Consider the following 22,101-nt stretch of genomic DNA (forward strand, 5'->3'; position numbering starts at 1 on the left):
GGAGGTTGCGGTTTGGATCCCTGGTCTCACTCAGTGGGTTAAGGATCCAGCGTTGCCATGAGCTCTGGTGTAGGTTGCAGACTTGGCTTGGATCCTATATTGCTGTGGCCTGGCTCTGGCATAGGCTGGCGGCTGTAGCTCCAATTGCGCCCCTAGCCTGGGAACTTCCCTATGCTTTGCGCCTGCAGCTCTAAAAATAAAGTATTGGTTAGGTCTCCGTAGCATCGAGGCATGTGATTAGTAAAATCTGGTGCAGAATGCGGGTATCTGTATTTATTCACAAAAGCCCCTGGTGATTTTCATGTACAGGCAGATTCTTCTGATTATTAGCAGTTGAATAAATGCTCTCTTAACCCTAGAATAGAGACTAATAGTAGATCTTGGAAACCCAGATATGTCTTTATAGCCCATGCCCAAGAACAAAAGCTCTTTTTCATATGGGATTCGGAGGGCAATGTGGGCAGAAGTTGGGTTAGCAAAATAAATCTTGACAGAAAGGCTATTGTCCCCATCTTGTTCAAGGCCCTTTGGAATTCCCTGGCCTTTTTTTTTTTTTTTTTTTTTTCTTTTTTGGCCAACCCACAGCACATGAGCTGCAGCTGATCTTTCACCCACTGCCGGGCTGGGGATTGAACCTGCATCCCAGCGCTCCAGAGACGCTACTGATTCCCTTGCGCCACAGCGGGAGCTCAGCTCCTCTGGTCTTGAAGTGGCCAATGGGAGCAAGTTCAGCTGTCAGTATACCATTCTTCAGAAAGAAGAGGTTCTCAGAACAGTTTCCAGAATTACTAATTGATCAGAAGGGGAGTTGCCTTTGTGACTCACTGGTAACGAATCCAACTAATATCCACGAGGATGTGGGTTCGATCCCTGGCCTTGCTCAGTGGGTTAAGTATCTGGTGTGAAGAAAAAAAAAAAAAAAGAGCCAAAAGCCAATGAAAAGTCAAATCAGAACACAATTTCCACCTAGTGGTTGCTTAGCAGCTAAGACACAATTAACTTGCTTTGTTTCCTTGTTGGCTTCTCTAGAGTGAGTTTTCGGGGTCCCAGAATAAATAACCATCCAAGAAATCTGGGATAGCCTCATCCACTCAGAATATGTGTCCCAGAGGCTCGCCCTCACCTCACCCCTCAATTGCTACTAGGCAGCAAAACATCGTTTTTATATTTGCTATGGTGATCTGTGATGTGGTGATCTACTCTTGTCCGCTTGAATTATGACTTGAAGTCTCAGGTGCTTGTTAGCATGTTTTAGTGAAAAAGCATTTTTTAACTGAAATATAGTTGATTTAAAACATTGTGTTAGTTTTGAGTTCCCGTGGTGGCGCAGTGGAAACGCATCTCACTAGGAACCATGAGGTTGCGGGTCCGATCCCTGGCCTCGCTCAGTGGGTTAAGGATCTGGCGTTGCCATGAACTGTGGTGTAGGTTGCAGATATGGCTCGGATCTGCTGTGGCTGTGGCGTAGGCCGGCAGCTGTAGCTCCAATTGGACCCTTAGCCTGGGAACTTCCATATGCCGCAGGTGTGGCCCTAAAAAGAAAAAAAAAAAAAAAAAAAGGCCCAAAAAACATTGTGTTAGTTTCGGTATACAACAAAATGATTCAGTTGTATTTATTTTTTCAGGTTAGCAAAAAAGCATTTTTTTCAAAAAATTTTATGGCCGTATTTGCAGCACAGAAGTTCCTGGGCCAGGGATAGAACCCATGCCACAGCTGTGACCAGAGCCACAGCAGTGACAACACCAGATCCTTAACCTCCTTAAAAGTTTTGTTTTATTGAATTATAGTTGATTTTTTTTTTCTTTTTGCCATTTCTTGGGCCGCTCCCGAGGCATATGGCGGTTCCCAGGCTAGGGGTCGAATTGGCTGGCCTACACCACAGCCACAGCAACTCGGTATCCAAGCTGTGTGTGCGACCTAGACCAGAGCTCACAGCAATGCTGGACCCTCAACTCACTGAGCAAGGCCAGGGATCTAACCTGCAACCTCATGGTTCCTAGTCGGGTTCGTTAACCACTGAGCCACGACGGGAACTCCAGAATTATTGTTGATTTTCAATGTTGTGTTAATTTCTACTTCCAGCAAAGTGATTCAGTTATACATACATATATATATTCTTTTTCATATTCTTTCCCATTGAATATAGTCTTCTGTGCTGTACAGTAGGAGCTTATTGTTTATCCATCTATAGATGTTTGTATCTGCTAATCCCAAACCCCCAATCCCTCCCCCACCTCCCCTTGCCCTTGGCAATCGCAAGGCTGTTCTCTATGTTGGTGAGTCTGTTTTCTGTTTTGTAGATAAGTTCATTTGTAGCACATTTTAGATTCTGCTTTTAAATGATATTGTATGGTATTTGTCTTTCTCTTCCTGACTTACTTCGCTTAGTAGAATCTCTAGGTCCATCCATGTTGGGGCAAATGGTATAATTTCTTCTTTTTTTATGACTGAGTAGTATTCCATTGTGTATGTGTACCACGTCTTCTTTATCCATTCATCCATTGATGGACACTTAGGTTGTTTCCATAAACATCCATTCTTAGCAACATCCAAAGTTATGCAATAACTTTATATTTCTTCATGAAAAGAGAAATACTTTTTTTGTGTGTGTTTTTGCCATTTCTAGGGCCGCTCCCATGGCATATGGAGGTTCCCAGGCTAGGGGTCGAATCGGAGCTGTAGCTGCTAGCCCTACACCACAGCCACAGCAACTCGGGATCCGAGCCACGTCTGCAACCTACACCACAGCTCACAGCAATGCCGGATCCTTAACCCACTGAGCAAGGGCAGGGACCGAACCCACAACCTCATGGTTCCTAGTTGGATTCGTTAACCACTGAGCCACGACAGGAACTCCCGAAAAGAGAACTACTTTAGAACACTTTAATTCAGGGATACTTCTTGTGATTTATATGCAGCTGTTGTCATATTGTTCAATGCTATGTGATCTAAAAAACTCAAAGCAACAGGAGTTCCCTTGTGGTGCAGCGGGTGAAGAATCCTGTGTTGTCACCGTAGCAGCCCTGGCTGATATTACAGTGTGGGTTCAATCCCTGGCCAGGGAACTTCCAAGAGGCATGGGCATGGCCAAAAAAAACCCCAAAAAACGGAAAACAAGAAACTCAACGTGATGATTTTTGCTTTGTGTAGTCAGTCATCTCAAATTTACACACTTGTTTACTAGAGTGATAGAGTAAATGAAGGTGAAAATACAGTGTGTTAATTGATTAATTTCTGTGAATTACATATGGTCTTCCCACAGGCTTGGCCATGTGACTTTGTCAAGAGAGGGAATGGGGAGGGCACGTGGAAAGCAGGCCTCCTCCTCCTCCTCAGCTTGCTCAACACGAAGGATGAAGACTTTTCGGACGATTCACTTCCGCTTAATGAATTGTAAGTAGTCATCATGCCGTGTGGTTAATAAACTTAACTGTAGTGCATGTGGGTCCTTGTGTGAAAATCAAATAACTGTGTTTGAGGACGATATGAGATTGTGAGTGGTTTTTTGGTTTGTTTTTGTCTAGGGCCACACCTGTGGCAGGCAGAAGTTCCCAGGCTGGGGGTCGCATCCGAGCTGCAGTTGCCAGCTTACACCACAGCCACAGCCACACAGGGATCCGAGCCGAGTCTGTGACCTACACCACAGCATATGGCAGTGCCAGATCAGAACCCACTGAGCGAGGTCGGGGATCAAACCCACATCCTGTTCAGTTTGTTACCTTTGAGCCACAGTGGGAACTCCTATAGGAGACGTTTTTGTCCTCACCGTTATCATTGCCTAAGTATTCATCACGTGGCACATCATGGGCAAGACTCAGATTGAAGCGGATGGCCTGTCTTTATATAGGCACTAGGTGAATGATGTTAATACAAAATTAATAATATCTTAGCTTTCTTTTTTTTAAATGTTAATTAGTCCGTAATCATTTTTTTTCTTTTTTTTTTAAATTTTTCCAATGCAGTTTTTTTTCCTACTGTACAGCGTGGTGACCCAGTTACACACACATGTACACATTCTATTTTCGCACCTAATCATGCTCCATTGTAAGTGACTAGACAGAGTTCCCAGGGCTACACAGCAGGGAGTCATTGCTAATCCATTGCAAAGGCAAGAGTTTGCATCTATTAACCCCGAGCTCCCCATCCAGCCCACTCCCTCCCCCTCCCCCTCAGCAACCACAAGTCTAGTCTCCAAGTCCATGATTTTCTTTTTGATGGAAAGGTTCCTTTGTGCTGTTTATTAGATTCCAGATATAAGTGATATCATATGGGATTTGTCTTTCTTTTTCTGACTTACTTCACTCAGCATGAAAGCTTTATTAGTGTTTTAGAGCTTCGCTTTCAAAGAATTACATTACTGTACGATATGCCTCTCTCATAATTGGAAAATGCGTGTATCAGCCTATCATCACAGGTAAGTGCTTCTTAAAAATATGTAACAATATTTCCAATACTGTCTTATGAATATGACTGTAGCACTGTATGCCATAAATTTTTTTTTTGGCTTTTTAGGGCTGTACCCATAGCATATGGCTCAGCAGTTAATGAACCCGACCAGCATCCATGAGGACACAGGTTCGATCCCTGGCCTCGCTCATTGGGTTAAGGATCTGGCATTGCCATGAGCTGTGGTGTGCGTCATAGATGTGGCTCGGATCTGGCGTTGCTGTGGCTGTGGCGTAGACCAGTGGCTACAGCTCCGATTGGACCCCTAGCCTGGGAATCTCCATATGCCGCGGGAGCGGCCCTGAAAAGACAAATAAAATGGACAGGGTCAACTGTACTAGGAGTTTTGGATAAATTATGTATCCCCTCCAAAAATCAGGTATGTCCAAATCCTAACCTCTAGTACATCAGAAGGCGAATGTATTTGGAAATAAAAGTAGTTGCAGAGGGAGTTAGTTGAGAAAAGGGCACACTGGAGTAGGGTGGGCCCCTAAACCAATGATTCTTCTTCTTTTTTTTTTTTTTTGCTTTTTAGGGCCACACTCGTGGCATGTGAAGTTTCCCAGGCTAGGGGTCCAATTGGAGCTGCAGCTGCTGGCCTACAGCACAGCCACAGCAGTGCAGGATCTGAGCTGCATCTGTGGCCCACACCACAGCTCATGGCAATGCCAGATCCTTACCCCACTGAGCAAGGCCAGGGATTAACCTTATGGTTCCTAGTCAGATTTGTTTCTGCTGCGCCATGACAGGAACTCCACCAGTCACTATTCTTAAAAGAGGGCCATGTGGGATTTCCCGTTGTGGCTCAGCAGTAATGAACCTGACTGGTATCCATGAGGATGAGGGTTTGGTCCCTGGACATGCTCAGTGTGTTAGAGATGCCTCGTGGTGAGCTGTGGTGTCAGTTGCAGACTAGTTTGGGAGCTTCCATATGCGGCCCTAAAAAAAAAAAAAAAAAAGAAAAGATGGCCATGTGGAGGGAGTTCCCATTGTGGCTCAGTGGGTTAAGAACCTGACACAGTGTCTGTGAGGGCGTGGGTTCGATCCCTGGCCTTGCTCAGTGGGTTAAGGAGCCGGTGTTCCCACAAGCTGTGGTGTAAGTTGCACATGCAGCTCAGATCCTGCATTGCTGTGGCTGTGGCGTAGGCTGGTAGCTGCAGCTCTGATTCGACCCCTAGCCTGGGAACCTCCATACACTGCACGTGTGGCCATAAAAAGAAAGAAAGAAAAAAAAGATTGTCATATGCAGACACAGGGGCACAAAGGGAGCATGCTCTGAGATGACAGAGATTGGAGTCATGCAGCTGCAGGTTAAAGAAAGTCAAAAGCTGTCTTCAGATCACCAGAAGCTGGAAAGAGGCAGACAGGGATTCTTCAACAGGGTTCAGAGGGCACATGGCCTTGATGACACCTTGACTTTGGACTTCCGGTCTCCAGAACTGAGACAATAATAAATTGCTGTTGTTTTAAGCCAGTCAGTTTATAGTACTTGTAAAGCAGCCCTGGAAACTCATAAACTAGGGTTTATGGAGCAGAGCAGTGGGAAGCATATCTGGCTCTAAGTCTCTGTCACATTTATTTCCCATTTGAGCAGTGCCACCAGGAAAAGTGACATTTTAGTCTTCATTTCTTTGGCAAGTAGCAGCTGCTTCCAGTTTTTCAGAACTCTTCTGGGGACAGAAGAGTTATGACTACTTATCGCTCTTAAACCTCAATATTTGTCATGGGTGTTTTTTCTCAGTGACAACCAGAAGGCAATTTGTTGTAAAAAAAAAAAAAAGTGTCATTCCAAAGGGCTGAAGATTAGTACCAGATTCATTTATAATACAGTAAACAGAAACCAAAACCAAAGAGGTGTAAATGGTGTACAGTCTTTTAAATCTTAAAAGTTTAAACTTTTTTTTTTTTGTCTTTTTAGGGCATATGGAGGTTCCCAGGCTGGGGGTCAAATCAGAGCTGTAGCTGCTGGCCTACACCACAGCCACAGCAACACCAGATCTGAGCCAAGTCTGTGACCTACACCACAGCTCACAGCAATGCCAGATCCTTAACCCACTGAGTGAGGCCAGAGATTGAATCTGCATCCTCATGGATGCTAGTCAGATTCGTTTCCACTGAGCCACGATGGGAACTCCTAAAGTTTAATCCTAAACTGAATGACTTAGTGATTTGTGTATTTCACAATTTGTATATTTTTTGGTAGATACTACCTATACCTATTGGATTAAGAATTTCATGGTACACAACTTTATGTTGTGAAATTTGAAAATCCTTATATACATGTGCTTCAAAAATACTCAGACTCAAAGCAAATACATACATCTGGGACCTTTTTTTGATTTACAGCTTTGACTGTACAATATATTCAGACAGGAAACAAAGTGTCCTTTGGCATGCTCAAGTTATCTGCTCTTCATAACTAGCGTTACATTCTTTATAAATATATGCTAATGTGACACGATCAGAATTCTTACCATAAAGTTGTTTATATGGGAACAACTTTTCCCTCTCTCATTACACTATACTAATTCTCCTTATTAAATATTATCTGATGCACAACAAATTCAGACTTCATACCAGAGGCATCCCTTGTGACAACTCTTCAGTCATCTGTATTCTTTGGTATGAAAACTCATTTGTTTGAAAAGCATTCAAGAATTCACAGCACTTGTGAGATATTTTTCCTTGGTGAAAACTGACCACTTTATGATGATCTACCCAAAACATTTGTTGTACTCAAAGGTTTCATTTCTATGTGATGTATAATGGGATTTATTTTCTCAAGAAAAGATTTCAACTCATTCATATGGCCTTTTTGAAATATGAGGCTACATTGGTAGCAGATAATTTTCCTGTATCCACTGCATGTACAAGATTTCTCATCTGGATAAGTTTCCTGAAACTTACAAAGGCCAAAATGAATGCAAAATGTCCTTTCTCTACATTCACAGGGTGACTCTTGTGTGAATTCTCTTGCATTTGGTGAGATCCGGCATTTCACTACAGTCCTCCCAGCTCTCACTGTGTTCCGGAGATTTCTTTCAAGCATGAATTTCTTCATGAGAAGTGAGCAAGAATTTGACAGAGAACGTTTTCCCACATACATTACATGGATAAGGTTTCTGGCCTGCATGACTTCTCTGATGGACACTGAGGTATGATTTCTCAAAAAAGGCTTTCTCACATTGAGTGCACTGATATGGTTTCTCTCCCATGTGACGTCTTTGATGTCTAATGAGCTATGATTTTTGGTTGAAGATCTGTCCACATGGAATACACCCATACGGTTTCTCTCCAGTATGGCATCGTTGATGGATAATAAGATGACTTTTTTGGCGGAAAGCTTTCCCACATTCGTTGCATCCATGGGGTTTCTCTCCTGTATGAATCAACTGATGTCTGCTAAGCATTGCCATACTGCTAAAGGCTTTTTGGCATTCAAGACATGCAAAGGGGGTTAACGATCCGGCGTTGCCGTGAGCTGTGGTGTAGGTTGCAGACGCGGCTCGGATCCCACGTTGCTGTGGCTCTGGCGTAGGCCAGTGGCTACAGCTCCGATTGGACCCCTAGCCTGGGAACCTCCATATGCCGCGGGAGCGGCCCAAAGAAATAGCAAAAAGCCAAAAAAAAAAAAAAAGACATGCAAAGGGTTTCTCTCCTGTATGTGTCCTCTGATGGACAATGAGCATTGCCTTTCATATGAAAGCTTTTCCACACTCAGTGCATTCATAGGGTCTCTCTCCTGTATGAGTTCTCTGATGGACAAGGAGATGTGACTTGTCTATAAAAGCTTTTCCACATTCACTGCATTCATAAGGTTTTTCTCCTGTATGGATCCTCTGATGTGTTATGAGGGATGACTTTTTATTAAAGGCTTTTCCACATTCCTTGCATTCATAAGGTTTCTCTCCTGTATGAGTTCTTGTGTGAACAATTAGCTGAAACTTATCTATAAAAGCTTTCCCACATTCACTGCATTCATAAGGCTTCTCTCCCGTATGAATCCTCTGATGGGTAATGAAGTGTGACTTTTTATTAAAGGCTTTCCCACATCCTTTGCATTCATGAGGTTTTCTTTCTGTATGATTTCCCTGATGTAGAATGAGCTGTGATGTGTGTACAAAAGCTTTTTCACATTCACTGCACTCATAAGGTTTCTCTGTTATATGAATTTTCTCATGTGTTGGGAGGTGCGAGTTTTTTTTGAAGGCTTTCCCACATTGCCTGTACTCGTAGGATTTTTCTCCTGTACGGATTCGCTGGTGAACAACAAGTTGAGACTTACTATAGAAGGCCTTCCCACATTCTTTACATTCATAGGGTTTCTCTCCTGTATGGATTCTTTGATGGATAATCAGGTTTGACTTCTGCATAAAACCCTTCCCACAATCACTACACTTGAAAGGTCTCTCTCCTGTATGTGTTCTGTAATGTAATCTGAGCTTTGTCTTTTCCCTGTAGGCTTTTCCACATTCTTTACATTCATAGGGTTTCTCTCCTGTATGAGTCCTATGGTGTAGAATGAGATGATATTTTGTTCTAAAGGATTTCTGACACTCAGTGCATTCATACGGTTTCTCTCCTGTATGAGTTTGCTGGTGCAGACTCAGATGACATTTTGTACTGAAACCTTTCTGACATTCACTGCATCTGTATGGCTTCTCTCCTGTATGAGTCCTCTGGTGTATTATGAGCTTGGACTTATACCTGAAGGATCTGGGACATTCACTGCATTCATAAGGTTTCCCTACTGTGTGAATTCTATGATAGCTTTTAAGATTTGTTACCGTGCTGGAGTTCCCGTCGTGGTGCAGTGGTTAATGAATCTGACTAGGAACCATGAGGTTTCAGGTTCGATCCCTGCCCTTGCTCAGTGGGTTAACGATCCGGCGTTGCCATGAGCTGTGGTGTAGGTCGCAGATGCGGCTCGGATCCCGCGTTGCTGTGGCTCTGGCATAGGCTGGCAGCTACAGCTCCGATTCGACCCCTAGCCTGGGAACCTCCATATGCCGCAGGAGCGGCCCAAGAAATGGCAAAAAGACAAAAAAAAAAAAAGATTTGTTACCGTGCTGAAAGACCTCACACTTAAATTATGTTCATAGTACTTCGCTAGAGTAAGGCAGGATTCATGCAGAGTATGGCAAAGTGACTTCCCATGACCATTTATCTCAATAGAGTTCATTTCTGCAGAAGTTCTACTCTGAAAACTTGAATCTGGATTGTCTTTCAAACTTATTCTTCTTGAGACACACTTATGGGGTCCTTCTATAAATGGAACAATGTTTTTGCTCAAAGAAAATATTTTTCCCATTATATTCATGATCTCTCTCCACAGGTCCATCCTTCCCATTATCTTCCTGAAGTCAGTCATAAACTCGCCACATTACATCTAGAAAAAAAATCAATAAATATGACCACTGTCATGAAAAGGAGAGGGATGAAATCTCAAGTTAATATCCAAAGAGATGGAGAAGTGATACAGCAGGTGCACAATATAAGTCTGAGGTATTCAATAAAAGAAACAATACTAAGCAATGAACTGAAAGACATGGGTGTCATCAAACATTGGAACAAATCTATGAATATTTGAAAGCATTTAATAGAAGAGGTATATGAATATGGTTAAAAGGTAAAGGAGGCTGATTGTGTCTAACAAGCTATGATAGAAAAACAACTTAGCAAAAAAGGAAGGACCAAATGAAAAAGGCAAAGATCTGGCAGTTCCCATTATGGCTCAGCAGTAACGAATCCGACTAGTTTCCATGAGGATGTGGGTTCCACTCCTGGCGTCACTCAGTGGATTAAGGATCTAGCATTGCCATGAGCTGTGGTATAGGTTGCATATGCAGCTCAGATCTGGTGTTGCTGTGGCTGTGGCATAGGCCGGCAGCTACAGCTCTGATTTAGACCATAGCCTGGGAACTTCCATATGCAGCAGGTATGGTCCTAAAAAGACAAAAAAAAAAAAAAAACCCAAAAGCCCATAGACAACAAGGACCTGTTAGACAGCATAGAGAACTAAATTCAGTGTCTTGCGCTAACAATGGAAAAGAATCTGAAAAAGAATATATGCACACATATACAACTGAATGACTTTGCTGTATACCTGAAACTAATTAACACTGTAAATGAACTATACTTCAATTAAAAAATATACTAAAATAACAAAGGTCTCAACCCAACAGTACCAACAGTTACGCTGCTTCTATGAACTCCTCCTGCATTGGTTTCACTCACCTGGACTACACTGATTTGAAAATTCCCTCTCGACTGTTCCTTGTTGCTTTCCTTTCTCCAAGTGCACCACTGCTTCTGGCTTGGTCGCTTGATGACCTGTCAGGGGTAATCAAAGAGAACCGGGGCAGTATTAGGGCTTGTGAGGGAAAGTTCTATGTCAGGGAACGTATGGCTTAACTCTCAGAACAATAGAAGCTTTTTAATTGGAAAATGAAATTAAGTACAGTCCCTGTAAGATAATAAAATAAGCTCTGTCACCTACCAGTACTAGTCCAAGTTCAAAATCATTGAGGGCGTCCGAGTACCCAGAGATTGTAGCAATGGAAAAAAGACAGGCAACTAATGGGCATACACTGCAGTTATTAGGAAAGTTGTCTTTACCCAGGGACATGAGGTTGCTGTAATTTTCCAGCATCACATCCCGGTAGAGGTCCTTCTGAACGGTGTCTAGAAGCTGCCACTCTTCCCAGGTGAAATCCACAGCCACATCACTGAATGACAATAAGCCCTGTTGCAACATAATCTTTTTTAATATGGAGTTAATATAATAGAGCAAAATAGTAGAGATCTATAGGATATTATTCTGATTATTTTTACTATAAAATGTATAAACACTTTTTTCTGTATCTAGTTTTGACTTACATTTTGTGGTCTACATTCATTAAAGCTATCCTTTCTTCACAAATTCTTTTTTTTTTATTTAGCTGCACCTGCAGCATGTGAAAGTGCTCAGATCAGGGACTAAACCTGTGCCACAGCAGTGACAATGCTGGATCCTTAACCACAGAGCCACCAGAGAACTCCTTTTTTGCTTGTTTGGCTGTGCCCGCGGCATATGAAAGTTCTCTGGCCAGGTATTGAACCTGTGTCACTGCATTGACCAGAGCCTCTGCAGTGACAACACCAGATCCTTAACCTCCTGAGCCACAGGGAACTTCCTGTGCATTTTTTTCTCTCTCTCTCTTTTTTTTTTTTAGGGCCGTACTGTGGCACATGGAAGTTTCCAGGCTAAGGGTTAAGTCAGAGTTGTAGCTGCTGGCCTGTGCCACAGCCACAGCAATGCAGGATCAGAGCCACGTCTGCTAACTGCACTGAAGCTTGTGGCAATGCAGGATCCTTGACTCACTAAGCAAGGCCAAGAACTGAACCTGTGTCCTTATGGATACTAATCGGGTTCATTACCACTGAGCAACAGTGGAAACTCCCTGTGCATTCTTCATTCACTTCTTCACTCATTCATTTACCCAATGTAAAATATCAGTTAAACTTTAAACTATCTAGGAGTTTCTTTGTGGTGCAGCAGGTTAAGGATCCAGCGTTGTCACTGCAGCAGTTTGTGTTGTAGCTGCGGCGTGGGTTTGATCCCTCGCCCAGAAACTTTCACACACCGAGTGCTCAGCTGGAAAAAAAAAAAAAAGGACTGCTTATTAGAAGCTGGACTACATATTAAATCATGATATTCAAAAAAGCCAACACAGAGCTCTCACTATGTGCCACGTATCATTCTAAACATCTTACATGTAGTAACACCATGATTTGTACAATAACCCTTATGTAAGCGAACTGTTATCTTCTCATAGATCAGAGATTTTTTTTTTTTTGTCTTTTTGCCTTTTCTGGGGCCGCTCCGGCGGCATATGGAGATTCCCAGGCTAGGGGTCTAATCGGAACTGTAGCCACCGGCCTACGCCAGAGCCACAGCGATGCGGGATCCAAGCCGCATCTGCAACCTAGACCACAGCTCATGGCAACGCCGGATCCTTAACCCACTGAGCAAGGCCAGGGATCGAACCCACAACCTCATGGTTTCTAGTCGGGTTTGTTAATCACTGCGCCATGACGGGAACTCCTAGATCAGAGATTTTTTAAGTTTTAAGCTGTGCCTGTTCTATTTCCCACATTTCCTGAGGAAGATGAGTCTTCACTGGGTCCACTATCTGGAGGACCCACACACTTAATGGCCAGGAAATATTTGCTGATCTTAAGGAATTTATGTTGCTTCCTCCTTATATACAAAGTAGATCTTAAAACATGTCTTTAGGAGTTCCCGTCGTGGCACAATGGAAGTGAATCCAACTAGGAATCACAAGGTTGTGGGTTCAATCCCTGGCCTCGCTCAGAGGTGAGAAAACCACATTCACTAATAGGAAGAAAACTGAATATAAGAAAACCAAATATAGGAAGAATCTTACAATGCACAGATGACTTTATTCCAGGAATTCATGAATGGTGTAGTAGAACAATTTAATGATCTCAACAGATGAAGAAAGACATGTAATAAGATATAGGGCATGAAGACAGAGTCCTCCCATGACGTAGAAATCACTAAGTTTGCCTGGGAAAACTGAGATTAACAGAACTTGGTACCTTACCCAAAGTCACACAAACAATTGGCAAACTGACATAAAAAGCTAGAATTAACCTGATTTCAAGCGTATACAAACACATGGACACTGGCTCTCTCTCACACACACACACACACAAACTCTACGTATTTATGGCACGATTTTAACACGCCATGGATCTCGGTGGCAGGTACATAGCAGAACATTTTACTATTCTTTCGACTTTTCTGTATGGTTGAAAAATTTCAGATGAAACCTTGGGAAATAGAATACTCCAATGCTTAGCACAGACCCAAGTGTCTATCGACTTGAGGCCCCTGTATGTTCCAACCCCCTCAACCTCTCCCAAGGAGTCCCACACAGCCCCCCACCCTGCCCTTCGCTGTCGCGCCCATTCGCAGTTCCCCACACACCTATTTTCACCCGGACCACGGGCCCTTCCGACGCTCAGATTCCGACCACAGGAATCCCAGATGGCTAAGCCCCAGCCCTAGCCTCACCAACCGTATCCAGATGAGTCCCTTAGTCATGGGCTCTTCCAACGCCTCCCTCCACCTCCCGGGGGGCGATCCGGAGCCAACCTGTCACTGTCAACACCAATAGTTTCTTCCTACGGCCACTCCTCAACACTGATGGAGGTCCGAGCCACCCACAAGGCCCCCCAAACTCGGAGGCTGCCGTAAACAACAATCCACCACGAGTACCCACCACAAACCACATCTTAAGTCCTGGAATTCCCACCACGCGGGATTCTTAAAGCCGCTCGCGGAAATCTAAAACCAATATTGTGACCTCAAGTCCGGGGAAGCCAAGCTTCCTACGCCACTTCCGCTGACGTCGGGGACAGGCCACCTCCACACCTCAGATTCAAGGCCCCTTGGGAAGTGAGCATTAGATTCAGGTGCCTGGCGGAATGATTGCCGTACAACATGGCCGCGCCAACGTCGTTTCTTTAGGTTGGGAGTGGCCATCTTGGACCTTGCGCCGCCATTTTGGATCATGCGCCGCTGGGAGAGTGAGGTGGCCATTCCGGCTGACGAAGCCGAAAAGGTGCGGATTCGATGACTTCTCTTCAAGATTTTTCTTCTCCGGCTCTTCCATCTCCTCAGCTGCTGCCAGCACCGTCGCGCCTGCTCAGGAGCATTTCAGCGCTCTAGCCCCCAGCCTTCCGACCTGACTGGGGAGCGAAACCCACCACAGAGCTGGCCTGAGCGGAGGCCGGCCGCGCCGTCTCGTCGCCTCTGGATGTGCTTCGCGAGGAGAGACGGCGGCGAGCGGGTAAGGGGCTCACATTTATTGTACCAGGGGCCCGGCGAGCGCTGCCAGGCAGCGCTCCCGCTTCTCCAGGGGGCGGCGTCGCGGTGGTCCCCGCCGCGGCAGCCCGGGGGCCGGGTCCCGGAGGCCGGCCTGAGCATCCTGAGGGCCGCCTGGGTCCCCGGGTGATGACATCTGGGCGGGGGTCTGGGGATGTGGCCCCGAGGGCGCTGCCCCCTGAGATCTGCCCCTCCGGCCGGGCTTGGGCACTGGAGCCGGACCCTGGCGGGGTGCTGGACAGTCACGATCAGCGCTGCGGGCAGCGGGAGATCTTGAAAGAGGGGCGGCGAATGACAAAACACACAAGACTCTTTTACAGGAAGAAAGTGGGCGACCAGGAGGCCCTTTGTTCCACAGAACAGAGGCGCCTAGGCTTTAGTCCTCATGACTTGTATTAGGGAAGGTGACGTAGGTTCCTGAGCAAAATCAGGTGCAGGCAATGACAAAGCCATCTCTGAGTGAATAACGGAGGAAAAGACTAGCAACTAGTGACAGGTGCATCCCTCTAGGGCGTCGTGCAGCTGCTCCTGGTTCAGGTATGACTCCCTTATCTTGCCTTTGAAGGAGACCCTGTACCTGAGAACTCTGCGTCAGCAATCCTTAGCTTGCTGTGCTTTTGCACGTGCGCCAAGTTTGCCTTCTGCAGAGTTTGGCAGTTCAGTCGTCTCCAGCACTGGACCAGTTCCCATTGAAATAGAGTTTTAACTAAAGAACAACCCCCCTTGGCTAAGAAGGCAGCTGCAGGCCTTTCCAGCTATGCTCGTCACTATACCACCCTTCTTGTAATAATGTAACAACTATGTGCTCTCTGTCCAAGCCAGCAGCCCTGCTAATCAGGTACCCAGCATTGCTTATCAGTTCTGCTTCTGTAACCTTGCTTGCTCAGTTTCTTAGGGAGGAACACTGTCTGCTTGGGGATGGGGGAGGTCCGGGATGCTTACATGGGAAAATCAAGACCTTGTAGTACATAAAAGTTACTGAGAACAAAGACCTGGTGCTCAGACTCTGAAGGTGACTCCTCTGAGCCCGCACCGGTGCTGAATAAACCTTGCTTTTCCATATCTCCGAGTGCTGTTTGTCTCCTTCCGTTGCCACGGTTTTTGCGGTTTCCGCAACACCATCAGGGTGACTGGCCAGCTCAGGGGCACCCTCCTCCTAGTCAAGGCCTGGACCTCTGAGGGTGAAAGCTGATGCTTGTGGCCTTTGAGAATATTACACCTTGAACAAGGAACGGCGGGGTAACGATGTCACTTTGCTTATGGGGTTTGTTGCTTAAAAATGGGAAGGAGGGAGTTCCCTTGTGGCACAGTGGGTTAAGGACCTGGTGTTGTCACTGCGGTGGCTCCTGTCGCTGCTATGGTGCTATTTCAGTCCCTGATCCAGGAACTTCTGCATGCTGTGGGTTGGGCTTAAAAAAAAAAGAGAGAGAAAAGAAAAGGAAAAAAGAAGAATACAAGGAGGCAATGGGGAGAGAAATGAATACCTCCCCTCCCCTTTCTTGTGTAATTCTCAAGGCTGTGACCTTTAAGAATATTACTCCTTGAAGTAAAAAGCAGCAGGACAGAGAATAATATTTGTTTTGATGGAGGGTTACAGGAACATTGTGACCTGACCTACCAGGACAGCTGCAAGAACAAAGGATGTGACCAAGAAGTTTGCAACAACTGATCACGCCTCTCCCTCACCTTTCCTATAAAAGGGCTTTGCTAAAAGCCTGACGGAAGTTCAGGGTATTTAGGACATGAGCCACCTTTCTCCTTGCATGGCCCTGCAGTAAACCAAACTCCGGCATTTAGACGTCTCGGCTTCACTGTGCTTCGGATATGTTTTATGGAGGAGACATTGGCAACCACATCCATGCCAAAAGACTCTCACTTGTATCTCACGAGACAAGATAAATTGAGATACACTGAAGAAGGATCTTCTGCATCCTGAATAGTCACAGACGCCCATTTGTTTTTGCGAATTTTGTGATACAGGAGTCACCTTTTTTTTCCTCCGTATAATTATCCCAACAGCTTTATTTATTTATTTATTTAGCCTTTTAGGGCCACACCCGCGGCATATGGAGGTTCCCAGGCTAGGGATTGAGTCAGAATTACAGCTGCTGGCCTACACGACAGCCACAGCAATGCCAGATCTGAGACCTACATCACAGCTCACGGCAATGCTGGATCTTTAACACACTGAGCGAGGTCAGGGATCAAACCCGAAACCTCATGATTCCTAGTTGAATTCATATCTGCTGCACCATGATGGGAACTCCTAGGTTGTTGGTCTTTTCCGTCTGTTGTCTGTCCCTGGACCAGTACTGTTCTGTTTTAGCTATGGGATCTTTCCTAAAGTCTCAGGAAATAAAATTCATACTTTATGGCAAAACAAAAATTTAAACAGTGACATTTCTCTGCCTTTTGGCCGCCTCTACCTCCCACCACAACCATCACTGTGCATTTCGGATCTGTGTTAGATATGGACCAAACCTTCCCCATCGGCAGAAATACCTGCTCAGCCACTGAAGAGCAGTATTCTTCTAGCATCAATAGGACGAGTCCTTAAAGATGACATTCCTTCTTGTTCTCATAAGGGGTCACATAGCACTTAGATGTGGATTATGTAAACTGTCATTAATGCATCATTTAATGCGTAGCTCTCTGTCTCAAAACTAATGTAACTGTGTTTTGACTTCTAATGGGTGGAACAGTTCTCAGAGCTTTCTAAGCTGCATTTCCTGGGTTATAGTCCTCAGATTTGGCTCGAATAAAATTTTCCATTTCTGGGAGTTCTCACTGTGGCACAATGCGTTAATAATCCACCTGTAGTGGATCAGGTCAATTTAGAGGTTGGTTCAGTCCCTGGCCCAGTGGTGTGGGTTAAGGATCTGGCATTGCAGATGTGGCGTAAGGTCATAGCTGTGGCTCAGATTCAATCCCTGGCTAGAGAACTTTCATATGGCTGCAGGTTCAGCCATTAAAAAAAAATTCCTTTTTCTTCTTTGATTGACTGATTAATTTTTCCTCAGCAGTCTTATGATCTGATAAAGTAAGGTCACAAATCCCATTCTTTTTTTAAATGAGTGTCTTTGATCTTTTGGTCTTGTAAATTTTCAAATAAAATTTTACCTCACTTTGTCAACTTCCACCAAAAAAAAAAAAAAGAAAAGGAGAGGGGCTGGACTTTGTACTGGAATTTCATTGAATATATAAATATTTTTTGAGTAATGACATCTTTAAAGTCTTAAAATTTATGGACAGCGCGTATCACTTGATTAATTTAGTTCTTTATTTTTTATTTATTTATTTATTTATTTCCTTTTTGCCATTTCTTGGGCCGCTCCTGCGGCATATGGGAGGTTCCCAGACTAGGGGTCGAATCGGAACTGTAGCTGCCAGCCTGCGTCAGAGCCACAGCAATGTGGGATCTGAGCCGATCTGCGACCTACACCACAGCTCACAGCAACGCCGGATCCTTAACCCACTGAGTGAGGCCGGGAACTGAACCCACAACCTCATGGTTCCTAGTCGGATTCGTTAACCACTGCGCCACGACGGGAACTCCCCCATCATTTAGTTCTTTAATGTCTCTGAAAAAAGTTGATGTTTCTTACAGAAGTCTTGTACATTTTTATTAGATTTGTTTCATGATACTTGAAATTTTCAATACTCTTGTAAATGGTATTTTATAATTTCATTAGCTCTTTGTTGGTGATATATAGAAATACAATTAACTTGTATATTGGTATTATACCAAGCAAACTTGATAAACTGTCTTATTAATTCTGATAGCTTTTGTGCAGATCATTGTATCGTAAAGTTTAAGACTTCATGTTTCCCTCTGTCTTAACATCCCCACAAGCCTTTTCTTCTTTTCTTTTCTTTTTTTTGGCTGCAGGCACAGGGATCAGACCCAAGACACAGCAGTGACAACACCGAATCCTTCGCCCACTAGCTGCATATGGAAGTTCCTGGGCCAGGGATCAAATATGAGCCACGGCAGCCACCTGTGCCACACCTGTGGCAATGCCGGATCCTTAACCCACTGTGTCAGGCTGGGGATCGAACTTGCAACTCTGCAGTGATCCAAGCTGTTGCCATCGGATCCTTAACCCACTGCATCACAACAGGAGATCCTCCCAAACATTATTTTTACTATGCTTTCTGCGTGGTACGCTTTATAATATGATTTTTTAAATAATAGCATGTACTCCGTTGGTACACAGCTGGCAGTCAGGTAGAATGAATGGCTCTTAGTTGTAGGCAACTATTGCCTTCACTCCTCTCCTACTCCCCACCCCTGACTTATTTCCTTCTCTTTTTCCCCAATACTCTTTGGATCTTTGGTGGTCAGTTCAGCAGTTAGTTCTTTTGTGAATACTTCATGAAACCCAATAGCTTAAACATCCCCAAAGAAAAGATTATGTTGGAGTTCCCGTCGTGGCGCAGTGGTTAACGAATCCCGACTAGGAACCATGAGGTGGCGGGTTCAGTCCCTGGCCTTGCTCAGTGGGTTAAGGATCCGGCATTGCCATGAGCCGTGGTGTAGGTTGCAGACGTGGCTTGAATCCCAAGTTACTGTGCCTCTGGCGTAGGCCGGTGGCGACAGCTCTGATTCGACCCCTAGCCTGGGAACATCCATATGCTGCAGGGAGCGGCCCTAGAAAAGGCAAAAAGACAAAAAAGAAAAGAAAAGATTATGTTCAGCCAGCCCAGTGCCTTGTCCAAGAGCCAAGAAACTCGTGTGAAAAGAGCACTATCCTAAGATCGACCATTTTTCCTCCTTCTCTCTTAGCTGCCGGGTCTTGAGTGATTAACTCAGTTGTTTTAGGATTTTTACAGAGGCCTTAGAGGACTTCAGTCTAAATTTGGTTGACCTGAAGGATCATGATTGTCTAGTCCTGAGACCATGTGGAAGCTTATGTAGTAGAGCCCTGATCTTGAACCTGGTCATATGATTTTTGCAAAGAAAGTGACGGCTCTGTTGCTGCCTTATATAGTATATTTGGCTTTTGGGCTTCCTAGATTGAGGAAATTTCACTGTGGCTTTTTTCCTTAAAACTTTCATCGAAGCCTGGTCTCTCTTTTTCAGCTTGCTGGTGGTCTCCAGTATCTGGGCCTCATTCTTCCCAAATACCACACTCTGAAAGGACCGGCCTCATGGAGACCTTGTTGCTTGTAGGAGAATATCTTTATTATTAGGAGGTTTAAACTGAGGTATTTGGAGCTAAAGGCTCTTGATGTCTGCAGTTGACTTTCAAATAGTTCAGCCAAAAGAAATAAATTGGGTAGAAGATAGAGGGAGATGAGTGGATAGATGATAGTTAGAAAAATATATACATAAATAAGACAAATATGACAAAATTTAACATTTGTTGAATCTGTGAGGTAGATAAAGATATCCACTATACTATGAGTTTTTATGTATCTGTGAACATTTTTTATTTTTATTTTTTTATTTTTTGTTTTTGTCTTTTAGGGCCACACTGGCAGCATATGGAGGTTCCCAGGCTAGGGGTTGAATCAGAGCTGTAGCCGCTGGCCTACACCACAGCCACAGCAATGCTGGATCCGAGCCGAGTCTGAGGCCTACACCACAGCTCATGGCAACGCCGGATCCTTAACCCACTGAGCAAGGCCAGGGATCGAACCTGCATCCTCATGGATGCTAGTCGGGTTTGTTAACCACTGAGCCATGACAGGAACTCTGAACATTTTTTTTTTGTCCTTTTTTTTGTCCTTTTGCCTTTTCTTGAGCCACTCCTGCGGCATATGGAGGTTCCCAGGCTAGGGGTCGAATCGGAACTGCAGCCACTGGCCTCACCACAGCCACAGCAACACGGGATCCGAGCCGCGTCTTCGACCTACACCACAGCTCACGGCAACGCCAGATCCTTAACTCACAGAGCAAGGCCAGGGATCAAACCCGCAACCTCACTATTCCTAGTCGGATTCGTTAACCACTGCGCCACGATGGGAACTCCTGAACATGTTTTAGTTATAAAAAAACCACTAGTAACTGATTTTGGAGAATATGCAACTGATGCTTAGGTTGCTTGTTTTTTGTGTGGCAGGAAGTTGGAGCAGAAAATGGAAGTGCCGGCTGTCGTATCTGAGATCACTGCAGAAATGTTCTTAGCAGTCATCTACTAAGAACCTATTTCATACCCATCTCTGGGAAAAGCCAGTTTCCTGAGATTAAAGCCTGTGAGGAAGGTAATAATTTTTTGCTGTTCAGAGTTTGTTGACCTGATTGTGTCTGTAGATTGTCTTCATCAAGTTTGGAAGTTTGCATCATTATTTCTTCAAATATTCTTCATGCCCCTTTTTTCTCTCTCCTCTCCTTCTAGGACTTCCATCAAGCTTATGTTAGGATGCTTGAGTGTGTACCATAGATCTCTGAGGCTCTGTTTCTCAGTTTTTTTCTGCTTCCATTTTTCTTTGGCTCACACTGGAAAATCCTTATTGACCTATCTGCATGTTTGCTGTGAAGCCCCTCTAGTAAATTCTTTTTAAAATCTTTTGTTGATATCCTCTCTTTGGTGAAACATCGTTGTCATACTTTCTTTCAGTTCCTTCACAGATGGTTTTAGTTCCTCCACCATAATTATAATGGCTGATTTAATGTCTTTGTGTCGTAAGTGTGACATGTAAGACCTCTCAGGGACGGTTTCTCTGGACTGCATTTTTTCCTGTGTAAAGGTCACACCTTCCTGATTCTTTGTGTATCAAAATATTTTTGTTGAAGCTAGTAATTTTTTTTCCTTTTGGGCCTGCACCTGTGGCATATTTAAGTTCCCAAGCTTGGCGTCGAATCAGAGCTGCAGCTGTCAGCCTACACCGCAGCCACAGCAACACCAGATCTGAGCCATGTTTGGGACCTGTGCTACAGCTTGTGGCAACACTGGATCCTTAACCCACTGAGCAAGGCCAGGGATCAAACCCGCATCCTCATGAATACTAGTCAGATTTTTTTGGTCTTTTTAGGGCAACACCTGTGGCATATGGAGGTTCCCAGGCTAAGGGGTGGAATCAGAGCTGAAGGTGCCAGCCTACACAACAATGTGCGAGCCTACACAGCAATGCGGGATCCGAGCCCCATCTCCAACCTACACCACAGCTCAAAGCAACGCTGGACCCTTAACCCACTGAGCGAGGCCAGGGATGGAACCTGTGTCCTCATGGATCCTAGTCAGACTCATTCACCACTGAGCCATGACGGGAACTCCCTGGTCAGGTTCTTAACCCACTGAGCCACAACAGGGACTCTGAAGCTAGACACTTTAGACAATATAATGTGCCTATTGGACTCCCTGTCTCCTCAGAATTTGTTGCTGTTGCTGCAACTGTTGTTGCAGTTTGTTCTGTGACATTCCGAGATTGACACTGTTAGGTCTCTCTGCCCCGTAAGGTGCCGCCACTGACGTCTTTGCTAGTTAGCTAATAATTGATCAGAGGGTACCTTAGTTGCCTTGAGTCAGTGAGTCCTCTCCCCCGTGCCAAGGGAACTTTGTGCTTTCATGCTGTACTACTACTTTATTTTTTAATTTTTAAAACATTTATAGTTGCTTCACAGTCCTGTGTTCGTTTCAGGTATGCAGCTTCAGATTGTTTTCCATTTAGGTTATTACAAGACACCGAATACAGGTTCCTGTGCTTCACAGTGAATCCTATTCCTCTGTTTTATAGACGGTGGTATGTTTCTGTTAATCCCATACTCCTCTTCCCTCCACGACCACTTTAATGCTCAGTCTGCGGGTCTGCCTTA

The 22,101-nt window shown here is 44.6% G+C and overlaps 2 protein-coding genes and 1 long non-coding RNA gene across 4 annotated transcripts in view; 1 reads left to right on the forward strand and 2 right to left on the reverse strand.

Annotated features, from left to right (window-relative positions):
- Window positions 1-8,086: 8,086 nt before the first annotated feature.
- Window positions 8,087-9,264, reverse strand: LOC125132713 (zinc finger protein 84-like; the record flags this gene model as incomplete). Its single annotated transcript, XM_047790359.1, has 1 exon — window positions 8,087-9,264. A coding segment is annotated over one exon (1,122 nt), but the record flags the coding sequence as incomplete, so codon positions are not given.
- A 211-nt stretch (window positions 9,265-9,475) lies between these two features.
- Window positions 9,476-13,827, reverse strand: LOC125132718 (zinc finger protein 350-like). Its single transcript, XM_047790363.1, has 4 exons — window positions 13,738-13,827; window positions 11,066-11,192; window positions 10,685-10,780; window positions 9,476-9,836 (listed from the first exon to the last, which is right to left on the reverse strand). Exons 1-4 carry the CDS (start codon window positions 13,747-13,749, stop codon window positions 9,811-9,813), a joined length of 261 nt encoding a protein of 86 aa, XP_047646319.1. The 5' UTR covers window positions 13,750-13,827; the 3' UTR covers window positions 9,476-9,810.
- LOC125132730 (uncharacterized) overlaps window positions 12,759-22,101 on the forward strand; it is a 49,399-nt gene continuing 40,056 nt past the window's right edge. Inside the window, exons 1-3 of one of the 2 annotated variants that reach the window (XR_007136308.1) lie at window positions 12,759-14,307; window positions 20,408-20,549; window positions 20,684-20,853. This is a non-coding gene — a long non-coding RNA (uncharacterized LOC125132730). Of the gene's footprint in view, window positions 14,308-20,407; window positions 20,550-20,683; window positions 20,854-22,101 lie in introns of those variants that run through there. The other variant, XR_007136309.1, reaches the window with a different exon arrangement.

The sequence above is a fragment of the Phacochoerus africanus genome, chromosome 8 (genome assembly GCF_016906955.1).
Source record: "Phacochoerus africanus isolate WHEZ1 chromosome 8, ROS_Pafr_v1, whole genome shotgun sequence".
In the NCBI taxonomy this organism is placed as follows: domain Eukaryota; kingdom Metazoa; phylum Chordata; class Mammalia; order Artiodactyla; family Suidae; genus Phacochoerus; species Phacochoerus africanus.